General features: G+C 42.5%; 2 protein-coding genes across 3 annotated transcripts; one reads left to right on the top strand and one right to left on the bottom strand.

Moving 5' to 3' along the window:
* Positions 1–561: 561 nt before the first annotated feature.
* cunh17orf53 (chromosome unknown C17orf53 homolog) lies at positions 562–9,202 on the bottom strand. Its single transcript, XM_022739710.1, has 10 exons — positions 9,191–9,202; positions 8,973–9,023; positions 7,852–8,841; positions 7,559–7,642; positions 6,334–6,468; positions 4,819–4,927; positions 2,788–2,873; positions 2,517–2,639; positions 2,155–2,380; positions 562–1,311 (listed from the first exon to the last, which is right to left on the bottom strand). Exons 1-10 carry the CDS (start codon positions 9,200–9,202, stop codon positions 1,256–1,258), a joined length of 1,872 nt encoding a protein of 623 aa, XP_022595431.1. The 3' UTR covers positions 562–1,255.
* A 353-nt stretch (positions 9,203–9,555) lies between these two features.
* On the top strand, positions 9,556–13,410 carry asb16 (ankyrin repeat and SOCS box containing 16). Of its 2 annotated transcripts, XM_022739325.1 has the most exons (8): positions 9,556–9,592; positions 10,196–10,462; positions 10,616–10,957; positions 11,038–11,305; positions 11,637–12,045; positions 12,157–12,240; positions 12,888–12,998; positions 13,072–13,410. In XM_022739325.1, exons 3-8 carry the CDS (start codon positions 10,621–10,623, stop codon positions 13,255–13,257), a joined length of 1,395 nt encoding a protein of 464 aa, XP_022595046.1. In that variant the 5' UTR covers positions 9,556–9,592; positions 10,196–10,462; positions 10,616–10,620; the 3' UTR covers positions 13,258–13,410. The 2 variants fall into 2 exon arrangements, with proteins under 2 accessions (XP_022595046.1, XP_022595045.1); XM_022739324.1 differs by having other exon boundaries at positions 10,196–10,957.
* Positions 13,411–13,923: the final 513 nt, after the last annotated feature.

Here is a 13,923-nt window from a genome sequence, read left to right as displayed (position 1 = left end):
GAATGAGGGAGAAATTTGTGTGAACTGACCCTTTAATGTTATTCAAATCCATTTCAGGTTAGCAGTGGGGAGCTTGTAGCCCTTTACGTACAACCCCACCCCAAGTTTTGAAGCTGTAGAATAAGGACAGACCCACAATTTCAACACTGTTTTCTCCATATGGATGCAAAAGTTGCCTAAGCTGAAAGTCACCACCTTACCATCATAGTCATTGTCTAATTCAAGATCAATTGTGTTGACATTTTGAGCCAAAACTGTATAAAATGCATCACTGTGCAAATCCTTACAGACTGTACTGTAAACTGTACTTACTTCAGGCACACAGCAAAGAGGAGAAAGCAAGAATTATTCGGGATGACTGCAAATGCACTCTATTTCATCATCCCCATTCTCTTTCTTCTGAACATAAACCAGGAAATTTGCACAGCTGCATCATACACAAAATGACAAAAAGGCTGAGGATTAACCTGAATCTGTTACAGTGTTTGTGAGGCTGGGGTAGTGGAAGAGTCTGGATCTGGGGCTCAGATCCTATTGGGAAAGCCTACATAAGAGCCTGTTAGTCACGGTACAACTCTACCCTGATTCAAGCAGGGCTGGGTAAATACTTTTTGGTCAAGCAAACCACATGGGACTCTAAGACTGCCTCCCTGCAATCCCTGCCCAAAAACCTCTATTACACCTCTTAATGCACAGTAACAAGCTGGGTCACAGTTTATCCACTCCACTCTGACACTCAGATAAACAGACACCAATGAGAAGAGAGGGCAAGGACAAAAACTAACAGGAAAATGAAACAGACAAAGAAGCCTCACCTCACTTTTCATTTAGCATAATTTGCAAATCAATGCTGTGTAGATTAGTCTTCTATTTCAAGGTCAGTGAAGCAAGGGCAACAATGGACAATACACACCCAATCTCAGACTAATTACCAGAATTATCTTTATGAGAATATAAATTGTGGAGCTGAAATGAAACAGGGATGATTTCTGCAGCTTTGTAATTAAATAATGAGCATGTGTTGGCTTTGAGTGACTGCTCCTTATAACAGATCAATCATCAATGATGCACAGCGATGAGACAGCAACAACAAATTAACTCAAGACTATACTCTGTGGTATTTATGAAACGGGTATTGAACACAGTTGACGTACTAGGAAAACATCTTCCCAGGATGAACTGTTGGCTGTTAGTCAGCCAAGAAATAACTCAAGTCAGTGGAGACAGTCTGTATGTTTCCTGATGTAAAGTTACATCAAAGGCTGTAGGTGTCCTCAGGTAACTCTCCCAGGAGTTCATCCAAGTCATCATCTGCACAACAGACATAGAATGGAGACAGGTGAGAGCATGAAACAACTCACTCCTATTCAACTGCCATGCTAGAAAAACTACCTGTCAGAATTAGTGTTACAAAGTAAGAGTGATTAATGACATCTAAATGAAAATATGTGATGCTAAACATTTATTGAAGACATTACAGAGGTAGCTAGGAACTGAGGGAAGAGAGAGGTCAGTGGCTGGAAATGAACTGGGGATGTTGCAGTTACGTGGTCTGTTGAGAGTTTAATATCGTTTTGTGTATTAAAATAAGGTACTGCACAGTGTGTCTAACTGAACAATGCTCAGCCACTTCTGTAATTAATCCGCTTTGTAAATCACCATGAACAACAGAATCACTGTTAGGAGATGTCATCCAGACAGCACAGTAACAGGAGCAAAAATTAAGTTGAGTGTTTTATGAGCAGTGAGGGTCTGGAAAAGATTATTCGCTCAACTGATTGACATAAAAATATTCTGGAACTATATTAATAATCAATTAATTGTTTCAGTCATTTTTTTTTTTATGCCAAACATTTGCTGGGTTCAGCTTCTCAAACGTGTGGATCTGCCGTCTATCTTTGTTATATATCACTGTAAATTTATATGAACTGGTTTTGTTTTTCATAGTATATCATGGTGTATGTCAGTGTACAATGGAATGTTTCGCTACATTGGATTCAGGGCCAGAGAGTCAAATGTCTCAACATTTTACCATTGCTTCTGTTTTATTCAGAAAAAACAGCGCCTGACACTTGGGAAACTCAGGATGTGACAAGAATTAATGTCTTTCTCTCTCACCAGAAGTATTATTACAGTCAATCTGAGGGGGCCCACCTGCATCCCAGCCTGTGTCCTGTGCTGCTGGATACCCAGCAGGCTCTTGGGGGCCTCTGCTGGAGCTCACTCCAGTGCCAGTTGGAGCTCGAGGTTCTCCGTCTCCCTCTGTGCATTTTTCACCCTTTTCTCCCTCGTCATCCTCCTCGTCAAACACCAGATGCATCCGAGATACCGGCTCCCGGAGGACCGTGGGAGACCGAGTAGATGATGGCAACATCCGCTCCTGGATAGGAAAAAAAAAAAAAACATTTTGAGGGGACAGCTGACAGGTTGACAGAGCGTTTCTGGATGACAGATTTAATATTTGTTGGAATGCAACTTTGCTATTCTTGTTTTGAGCTGACAATAGTGGGGCTCACCAGGACCAGCGGGGGGAGCTGAGTGGAGGACAGACTGACTCCATCAGGGGCGTAGATCCTCAGCAGGTTGTTGGGTGTCACGTTCAGGTAATGGTTACGATGGGAGGGGGAAAACACACCAACCTGCCCAAAGAGCAAGCGGAGACAAACACCATAATCTGAATAAACCCTGTAACCATTATACATTTAGATGAGGTTAAAACACTTAACTGCAGTTTCCAACATTAGTGAAATTAAAGTTTTAAGTGATGGTGGTGTGAGTGAGTTTTACTTGTTTGAGCAGCAGTACGGTTCCAACCTTCAGCTCCTCCACTCTGTCCTCCAGGAGCTGCCGATGTACAGTCCCCTGAATCTCCCCTTCAGTCAAAGATATTAAGGATAACAGAACAATGACAAATAGCTAATCAATGTTTTTGTTTTAACAATGAAAAACACGACACAATGCACTGTGAGAAGTGCTCAGTGACAAACCCAAAGATAAATATCACCTAACTCTGCTGCTCCCCTCGGAGTGTTTTAGAGTCTTTAGGCTCATTTTGTTTTATAGCCCACTACTTCACTCTCACCATTCTCAGTGTCATTTGCCCTCACAGGAGGCAGCTGCTTGCATCACAAACGCTCTGATAAACCCAGTGTGCAGCACATACCCAGCACCAAACAGCAGAGAAGAGGGAATATTGGACTTAGATTGACCAGGTAACTAGAGACATGACTCCAAATGAATGCTAATGTTGCTCCATAACTGCTGAATGTGTAAATAACACGTTCACCCTATTGAGTTGAAAAGATGATGTCAACGATGTGTTTAGATTAGAGCTACACAGATAACTCAGTCAGTATTTATTTATTTATTGCAGATACAGTATATCGTATCAGTGTAAATGTTTGCCACTAAGTGACAAGAAACTGCAAAACAGAAAAGCCAAACTTGGTTTAAGGTCATTTAGAAACTGTCTCACTATTGCATAGCTTGTCCACCTGAGACCACTGACAAAATGATTTATACACTGTAAAATGTCTCATTCAGTGTGTATCCTGCTCCGTATCAAGTCAGTTTGTTTACATTACAATACAAATCATTATCAGATTCTGCTTTTCTGATTAATCATTCAGTCAATTAAAAGTCAGAAAATGCTCGCGGGCGCCTTGGTGGCTCACCTGGTAGAGCTCGTGCTGCGCAGGTTTAGTCCTAACCGCAGCAGCCACGGGTTCCGGTCTGACCCACAGCCCTTTGCTGCATGTCATCCCCTCTTTCTCTCCCTGACTTTCCTGTCTATCCCTCACCGTCCTCTCAGAATGAAGGCAAAATGCCCCAAAAAAACCCCAAACAAAAAAAAAAAAGTCAGAAAATGCTCATTATAATTTTGATCAGAGTGCCATTACCAAACTACCAAAAATGTTCAATTTATATGAACCAGAGAAAAGCAGCAAATCCTCTTGTTGGAGAAGCTGAACCCAGAAAATGTTTAGCTCTGTGCAGTCTCTCTTGATAAATAATGTACAGGATTAATCAAATATCAAAATTAAACCCGCTAACCTTTTCAGCACTAGTATACAGTCACCATAGGCTGACAGCAGCTCCAGAGATAACTGCCTGCTAGAGAAAAACCTGAAGAATTTCCAGCAGGTGGGAGGCGAATTACTGACAGAAAGGTCCCTCATGGTGTCAGAAGCACTTAATACTCACCCCTAATGCCAATCAACTGTAACTGAATCACAAGAAGGAAGTCTGGTGTTGAGTACAATATCCACTCCTGAGTGCTGATAATCAGAACACTTTCATTTGGCTGCTTTCTGGGGACCATGGCAACTGGCTAAGCTTAGAGGTGGATCGGACAAAAAGGGTTAAGCCTCGAGACAGAGCAGCAGAGGAAAGGAGTCAGAGGAAAGAAAGGGGCTTGGTGCTGAAGTGGCAGGACAGATGTGAACTGGACTGAATGTGTACTATATGTACATGTATATCTGTGTGTGTGTGTGTGTGTGTGATCAAGCATGTTACAGTGGCTGAACTCTGCTCTCGCACCATGCAGAGCTCAATCAGGCGAGTTCTCGGTGAGCAAAATGTCAAATGTGAAGCAAACAGCTCACAGCTTCTCCACCACCTCTCTCTCTCTCTCTGTCTTGTATTCACCATTGCTTAACACATTTATTTTTTTATTTTCCCTACAGCAGTGCAGTTTATTTGGAGCCTGGGTGTTTTTACCAGCTCCAAGATCTTTCAGTTTCTTTCTCTTATTGCACATTTATACACATTTCAACAATGAGCCTGTGTAATTATTTTGTGCATGTGCATGTCCAGTACCTGTTGGGTCTTTAAACACAGCCTTGGCATCAGCATGCGTGTGGATGATGCTCTTCAGAAGCACAGCCATGTTGGGCACTTTGTTTTTTGCCAGCTGTTTCAGTGCAGCCTATATTTATGAGAGAACAAACACACACATTAGCTTTCTTTGTTAATCTGTAATTATTGAAAATTGATTGGCAACTATTCATTTGTAAAGCAAAAATTTAGGAAAATGTTTGGTTCTAGCTTGAAATATGATAGTAAACTGAATATATTGAAATTGGAACTGTTGGTCAGGTAAAACAAGCTATTTCAGTCCTTTAGCCTTGGGCTCTGGGACATTATAATGTGATTCTTTTAAATATCGTCAGACATTTTCCAGACAAAACCACCATTTGATTGATTAATATGAGAAAATAATCATCAAAACTGAGCTTCAAACCTCTGAATGAAGCTGCGATCACATAATAACAGTTCGTCTGATCAGCAAATAAACGTTCTGCTCTCCAGTCACATATCTGTACACTCGGCCAGTAATAACAAAGCTGTTTGGCTCCATGAGACGTGTGTAGAAGTTTTAACATTTTTGTAACCCTGTTTCTTTGCATTGCAGTTCTACATGTGTTTGAATAATTATTTAAGTCCACTATTTGTAGGATTTGAAAGTTCTTTGTTTTGGAAACATTTGGTGACGGCACCAAAAATGAAGCTGTGGTGGTGCTTGAATTTTATTTATGAAACCTAATTCAATAAAAACAAAACAACTACCAATCTATATCAAAAATTCACATCCAATACATCAACCAATAGAAAATCTAACTGCCTAAGTCTTAAATCTTACCCCCCTGACTTCTGGTTTTCACCATCAGTTTAAATGTCACACTCACACAGGGCTGTGGCGATGTACCGATATCACAAATAAACAGCACTGAGCAGTATTTAATGATGGGATCACAGTGTTTCTACGCTGCATTAGGTTTAACATGTTATTGTTCAGCCAACAGAAGCAGGGAGGGCTGTGTGTTAATTTGTTTATTCATGCAAACAGGGATTCTTGGAAGCTGCGGTTCATGTAAACAGCTTAACCTGAATGAGCTTAGCCAGAGTCCTGCCAGTGACTGTGTGCATGTAAATGGAGCCGGTGACAAGCAAGCACGACATTAAACCAACATGTGTAAGTCTCTCACAGTGACTGCCACTCAAGAACACTGATAAGTTATTCCAGAGAGGCCGACACACACAGAAAGAGCAGAATAACAGCAGAGTTTCAATTAGAGTGATTGATGAGTGATCGCACTGTTTATAATTACAAAACACCTCCAGTAGGGCGCCATCATTTGTCCTGATTATGCCAACAGACCTCCAGCAGCTACACACAGTCTGTTATGATGGAGGATAAAATAAACTGCTTGACCTAAATATCAGCACACGTGTTACAGCGCCTGAGTAAAACAGTTTGAGTAAGACTTTTTTCAGTAGTTTATTCTTGTTACCGAACAACGAAAAAGGTGCGTGATGGCAATGGGAGATCACCTTTCGAAGCACCATGACCACACTGTATGAGTGCAGGAAGCACGACGGGTTCCTCTCATCAAGTCCCATCTCTGCCTTCATCGCCGCCCAGGCACCACCACTGAACTCCTCTTCCTCAGTTTGTGAGCTAGAAGCCTTTAAAATCAAATAAAAACAGTTCAATCACTCCCAAAAAAACAACAACAAGAAAAAAAACAGCCACTATGCTGATGTGATGCTGATCTTCAAGTCTTATGGTGTGCACACCTGGCATTTTTTAAGCCATTCCTGTTGCACTGCAGGCTGGACCACTTCAGTGCCTGGTTCTGAAGGTACAACAGGCTTGTAAAGAGACGGAAATGCATCCTGAAATGCTTGGAAGATCTAAACCTAATCCTGCCTTCAGGTCATGTCAGAAATATCAACGTGTGTTGTAAGTACTAAATGATAATTACCATACAAGCGGTCATTTACTGTTTCTCGTCACAATATTTTGACAAAAACATCAGTCCTGTGAATGCAAATCCATCCTGTTTTATTATATGCTCCCTTATCCTATTCAGCACTGCAGATAGATGAAGCCTATCCCAGTGTGCTCTGGGTGACAGGCAAAGGAGTGGGCCATTGTGCCACTGCCACTCTTCTCTTCCTCTTGGGCACTTGTTCTGACTATAGATAAAAACATAAAAATAAATGTTTCTTTCGTTTCAGAGAAGAAAAAAAAGCAGTTTCGATTGAATTTCCAAGGAGGAGCTAAAGGCAACACTGAGTGTAGTTCAGTGTTGAGTTTCAGTGTGGCTTAAGTATTGTGTTCTCTCACTTCTGCAATGAGTAAAACATTTAATTAATAGATAAGTTGATCAACAGAAAATTAATCTGCATGATTTTAAAAAACAATTAATCCTTTAAGTCATTTTAAAGTAAAAATGCCAATGATTCATTGGCTTCTCAGTCTGGATATTTACTGTTTTTTTTAGTTTTCTGTGATATCAAATTGAACATTTGGGTTTGGAGCTGTTGATCAGACAAAACAAAGACACTGAAATATGTCAGCTGGGGCTTTGGGAAATTTTTCCACTATCCTCTGACATTTCATAAACCAGACAAAGAAAATAATCAATAGATTGTGGTTAGTTGGGAGTTCTAGATTACATCAGAGCTTTGATTGATGCTCATGCCACATCAAAATATAACAAGTTTTCATGCATTTTGTGCAGGTACTTGTCCCTGTTGCTAGTTTTATTACCTGGCTTGGCAACCGAGCCACAGCACCATGGGCAGGAGTATGAGGAACAGATACCACTATGTCGTCCAGGCTCTGACCCTGCGGCTGAGAGAGAACAATCAAATTAACTTACAGCACAATGGTGGAAAAACAAACAAATAAACAATAGATTTCTTTGACAGTTGTTTCATTTGTACTTAGGTGGCATATGTACAGAGCAACAGCTGACACACAGCAACCAGGTAGATACAAACAGACGGAAGGAATTTCAGCTGCGTGGCAGAGGGAGAGCACCAGGGCTAGGTGGCACTAACCTGCTGTGGCAGGAGTCCAGCGGGGCCGGGGAACCGCCGGGGCCTGCGCCGGTGAGGCTCAGAGCGAGGCCTCTTCTTAGGAGGCTTATTGGAGGCTGATACCAGCTGGACCAGGCGGTTAGTGAGGACCGGTGTGTGAAGAGGATGAGGGCTCAGAGTGGGGGAGCTCACAGAGGAGGAGGAAGGTGCTGGGGAGACTGTCTCAAAGAGGCCACCGGCCCGAGGGGAGGGTCCTGGAGTTGCCCACTGTCTCTGTGGCCTGATGAGTGTCCTGGAAATTGGGCTGGGGGCAGGAGAAGTTGCAGTGAGACCAGGGAAAACACTAGGAATGTGTGGGGAGGCTGATATGAAAGAAGTACGGGGAGCTGGAGATCGCACATGAGCAGTGGAGAGGGTCCTAGGAGGTAGGCTATGACTAGATGAGCCATACGGTTGGTGTGCAGCCAGAGTCCGTTCAGGTAGTGTTTGAATCCCTCCACAGGTTGCAGGTCGAAGCATTTTGGATGAAGATGGAGGCTCAACTGTGGGCGCAGGTGGAGCAGGAAGCGGCTGCCCCATCTGGCCATCACACTCATCCAGGTCTGCCAGGTCAACATCCCAATCATCAAAATCATCCTGAGCCACACAGGGCTTAAGCAACCCCCCAGTATTAGCATGACTCTGTGGTGGTGCAAAGTTAGGCTGAGTATTTTTCAGTGTGGGAGGACAGGGGGGGTGAGGCTGAGGGGTGGAAGACGAGGAAGAAGAGGAGGAGGAGGAGAGCTGTCTTAAACCCAGAGCAACAGTTTGTCCAGCAGCAGTGTGCGTGCTGCTTCTTGATGCTGTGCCATTACACAGGGCAGCTGATCTCTCTGCAGTTTGCTGAAGGCGATTTTTCACCGGATCTCTGTGAGCAACAGAGGAGGCACGCAGCGTGCAGGATGACACAGCAGCTGCCACATCGGCTGGTCCAGACGCCGAGCGGACAGGCCAATCTGTCCCGAGCAGGTCCTGGGAAACACACGCACAGTGTGAGACATATTGGACAGAAGGAAGACAATTACGTTACAGACTGTGAGCAGTCCGCACTGACAGTTAAGTAACAGCTGAAATCAGGTGTGTTCGAGTCTGCTGATTATCACCTCATCATCAAAGTCCTCGCCAATGCTGAACAGGCCACTTAACTTACAGGTCTGTAACAAAGGTGACAACACACGTCAGATGCAGTACTATTTAGCAGAAAATGGTCTAATAAAGTAAAACAAACTGTCATACGCTAAAACCTAACGTCTTATTAGCATATCATATGTTAGCCTAGTTAGCTCAAGCTGGTTTTAGTTTTCTAGGTTTGCTCACTTACCATCGCAGTCATGGGATATCAAGGAGGAAAGCCGTATCTGATCGGTTTGCTTCGCAAGACACCGAGTGCCATTCAGTAACCGCATATAAATATAATTTTCTTGTCTTTTTTAATATACCTTTACTTTGACAAACAAACGCTACTAGCCAACGAGCTAAATTAAAAGTTTTTTTCTCGGCTGCAGCTCGTTAACGCGCCTCCACGTTCAAACATGACGTAATGACGTAAGAAATGTTTATACAAAGATTGTTAAAGCAGAGCGAGAAGCCAGAGGGTTCACTCCTCAGCACGTCCGTCGCCGCGTTCAAGCCAACAAACTTGAGTCAACAGGAAGAAGTTTGAACGCTTACAATTCCATAACAACTGGGCAAACATCTAGATCAGCTGCTAACGGATCCTGTGGTAAGACTGCTTTGCCCGTGGCTTTTTAGCTTTTAGGATTCCCATGCCATCTTATCTGTTAGGTTAGGCAAAAACTTTTTTTGTTTTTTGTAAACTATTTATTTTAAATTAAAACTCTAAATCTTTTTTACATCCTGAATAACAATATATCTTAAAATAATCTGTAAGTAATGAAAGGGGTGAATAATTTTCCAAATATACATTAGCCAATATTGTTTTCATATATCAATTTCCTCCAGCAGAAGAAAATGGATGGATGGATAGATGGATGAATTCCCTCCATCCATCTATCAAATCAAACTGTCTTCCTCGCTAATTGTCCACTGTCTCACTCAAGGTTTTTGCATAATTATTGGCTTTGCATAAATCGGGGATGTTTTCACAGTAGCATTTCCGTATTTTGCCTTTTTAAATCGTACGGAAGCTGTTAATGGCTGAAGTTTTGTCAGATATAGTTGCCCTGAATCAGCTTTTTCACATTTACAGTATCACATATGCCTAAGAAACAATGTAATACTCTACAACACATTTTAAAAGTTGTGACTGGATCAGGATTTTGTATTTTGACATTTCTTTATTCTTTGGTTTACTTGACTGTTTTAGGGGCTATAAATGCTGGATCAATGCTGTCATCTGGTGGCCAGACTGGATAAGTCAAGTGTCAGCTTGCATTCTGATCTATTAATAACTAGTGCTGAAGTTGTATTTGAGCGACAATCTTGTGACTGCACTCACAGAGAAAGGGCATTTCATGTGGACGTCTTCATGTTAAAGTTTAACTTAAAAGGGAAACACAACTGATTGCAGTTATGAGAGCTTTTACTTGACCGCTGTGTGGACCCCTGTGATTCACTGCAGTCCCAGTGAAGGGTGAGTAACTGTCGGCTGCCATTTTTGTAAACACTACTGTCCAGAGTGTTGGAAGCAAGACTCTGTTGCTTTATCGACTTTAATGTATGGAGTTCCAGCTCAGACCAAAAGGGAAAATTGCATAAAAGACATTTCTCTTGTACTGACACTAAGGCGCCATGTCAAAGGACACATTTCCTTTCTCGTCTACCTCACTGCGTTCTCTGAGACTGGAGCAGGAGTATCAGGAGTGGCAGGATGCTCGACGAGCATTGGCTCAGAGGAGAGCCCTCACCAGGGCCCCTCTGCCCCGAGCCCCCAGGCCTCCTCCCAGGCAGCAGCGGCTCCAGGAGGTCCGGGCACCCCCGCCCCAGGCCCGCTGCAGAGACACGGCCATCCACAATACCTTCATGTTTGGAGACATGAAAGGAGTGTATGCGGTGCTGAAGGACCCAGCAATGGTCAACGCTCTGATGGAGACAGTGCATGAGGAGATGGTGTGGGCTCCAGAGATGGGTAAGACTTTCAACATTTCTTTGTTATTATCTTACATAAATGATTTTAATTACTTGACAGCCCTTCTGTTTCTCTGTCAGGCATGTGGACGCTGAGCTCCAAGGTAAAACAAACCTCAGCATTACGTCTGGCTGCCAGCAGAGGACACATAGGATGTGTGGAGGAGCTGCTGTTTCGTGGAGCTGAGGTGAACGCTGACCCCGGAGGCAAGACCGCCCTCCATGATGCCTGCATAGGCGGCCACGCTGCCTGTGTCAGGCTGCTGCTTTCTCATGGAGCAGATCCTGAACTGCTGGCTGCAGATGGCAGCGCTCCTCTTCACTTCTGCACCTCTGCGCAGTCGTTCCAGTGAGTGGTAGAGGAGCTGAAATCACTAGCAGCTGACTATTTTTACTGAACATTAATATCAATATTCTGTTCTCTGTTAGGTCCAAGTTGCTCTCAGGGTTCAATGAAGTCCAGCATCAACTTAATCTTTTCTTAACCTGAAAAAATACTGTAAAGGTCACTTCAATTGCCTGTCAAGAATGTAAGAAAATTCAACTTTTCCTAAAGGCTTTGAGAATCACCTCTTTCAAGAAATTACCAAAAACAGCAGACACAAGAGCGGCCCACTTTTGCAATGAAGATATTGATGCTTGTCCATAGTGTGATCAGAATTTTGTGCACTTCGTTCCAGGTGTGCTGAGTTGCTGTTAGAGGGAGGTGCAGAGGTCAACGTGAGGATGAGGGAGTCGAGGCTCACACCTCTGCACGTGGCGGCTCGGCGAGGCCTGGAGGAGCATGTGGAGCTGTTTCTGAGCCATAGGGCAGATGTGTTGGCCACAAATCAAGAGGGGGAGACCCCTCTGAACGCTGCATGCTCCGGAGCTGAGAGGCCGTCTGAGTCCAGCCGCTACCTCCATGCGATTCAAATGCTGCTAGATGCAGGAGCTGACCCCAGAACTGCAGGCAGAAAGCAGCACACCCCTTTGCACAACGCCTGTGCAAACTGCTGCTCCAGGATTGTCAACGTCCTCTTGCAGCACGGAGCAAAAGCCGATGTCGTAAACTGTGCAGGATACACACCAATGGACTGTCTGTTGCAGGTAGCAGACGTAGAAGTTTACAATCTTTTAAATATAGTCATAAAGTAAAAGTAAAGAGATACATTTTTAGCTCCAGCAGAGGTATGAACACTTATTTGCTTGTTCTTTAAGGTGGTGGAAGATTATCCGGACCAGCAACCTGAAACAATAGCACGATCACTTCTGAACCACGGAGCCAAGCCTGTTTCACCAAAGGTTCAGTAAAAAAAAAAAAAAAAAAACACTGAGAGAATGTGGTGACCGACACATGTAAAGTCAAGTGTTATCTAATGCGGAGATGGTTGACAGGTGCAAAACTGTGAAAGAAAAGGATGAATTCTCGCACACTGGCTGCTCTGAGTTCATACAACATTTTGTTTGTGGAACTTTGTCCGCAATCACTTTCACAACCTGGAACAACAACATGTTTATAACAAAGCTAAACTTCTAACTGATACAATTAACCAGTCTCACTGGGAATGTGTTTGAAAAAATATTATACAAAAATGATAACACCTGTTAATAAGTATATTGATGAAAACTAGGACAACATAATATATTACAGTATAAGAAAGCTATTCCACTAAATATCAAGTAAATAATTCACGCAAAAACTCAAGAGTAATTTGGCCAATATTTTAATGCAGTAATAAAAGATATAGGATATATATATATATAAGAAATAGTGGGAGGTAACATGACAAAAATGGCCCTGCCACATGTAATACTGTTAATATGTCCTATCAATCAAGTTAGACAGACAAGGATTACCCCCTGAAATCCTCTCCTTCTTTTAATGTAGTTTGAGTCAACAGTGTTTTTAAATTCAGTGAAATTCTTGCTGTTCTCTGTCCTCTCTACAGATGCTGAAACAGTGTGTCCTCTCTCCAGCCACTCTGGAGGTGATGCTGAACTCGTATACATCTGTCCCTCCCTGTGAATGGATGGACTCTCTGTCCGCTGAGATATATGAGGTGAGCTCTCTGCTTCTTCTCTTCTTCTTTATCATCCAGGGTTCTAGTTTTTGTTTGTCCCTCTCCGCCTCAGGAGCATCGGCCTTTCTTTAAGTTGGTGCGTGAGCGGAGCGTGCAGCCTCGCTCTCTGCAGCATCTGTGTCGATGTGCCTTACGCCTGCACCTCGGAGCCCAGTGTTACTCAGCAGTCAGTAAACTGGACATTCCCAGCACGGTGAGGGATTATCTGCTGCTGTATAACGACGGGAGGCTCAAGTGACTTCATGTTGTACACATGATCCAACAGGATGGTGCTGTTTCATAAACATTGTCTGAAATTGACAAATAAAAACCTGATTCTGTTATTTTATTTTTTAAACTAACTTGGACAATGTATAACTTCAAAAATTACAATATTTCCCTGTGGACTTTCTGGAAGAAAATACAAATAAACTAACGTTTACAACCTGGTTGATTATTATTCATCTTCCATTTATTCAGGTTTGGTTTGGTACTTTTTATTTATTATTAATTTCTGCACTAATAATTCACAGTGCTAATAATATAAAGCTTATGATATGCTTTTGTTATTGTCTATACAAGGAAAAAATTAACCCTAACATATTTACTCAAACATTGTAGATACGTGTGAGACTGAGGTACTTTGAGTATTTCCATTTAATATTACTGATATTATGTGATGCTGATAAATGCATTTCTGCTGATAATACTTGTGCACTTTAACTTAGCTTTAATACAGGATTTATTTGTAATAGTGTTCTTCCATTTTGATATTGCTACTCTACTCCATGAATACAACTCCATGGCTGCTAAAGATAATGGATTGGCTATAACCTTGTAAATAGCATGTCGATAAAAAACATATTTCCATTGGTCTAGTAAACACACAAAACTGCTATTACCTTTCTGTGGGTTGTTTACAGTT

The sequence above is a fragment of the Seriola dumerili genome, unplaced genomic scaffold (genome assembly GCF_002260705.1).
Source record: "Seriola dumerili isolate Sdu_G_001 unplaced genomic scaffold, Sdu_1.0 BDQW01000044.1, whole genome shotgun sequence".
Classification (NCBI taxonomy): domain Eukaryota; kingdom Metazoa; phylum Chordata; class Actinopteri; order Carangiformes; family Carangidae; genus Seriola; species Seriola dumerili.
The sequence above is the reverse complement of the archived record's forward strand: the minus strand, read 5'-3'. Positions and strand labels throughout refer to the sequence as shown.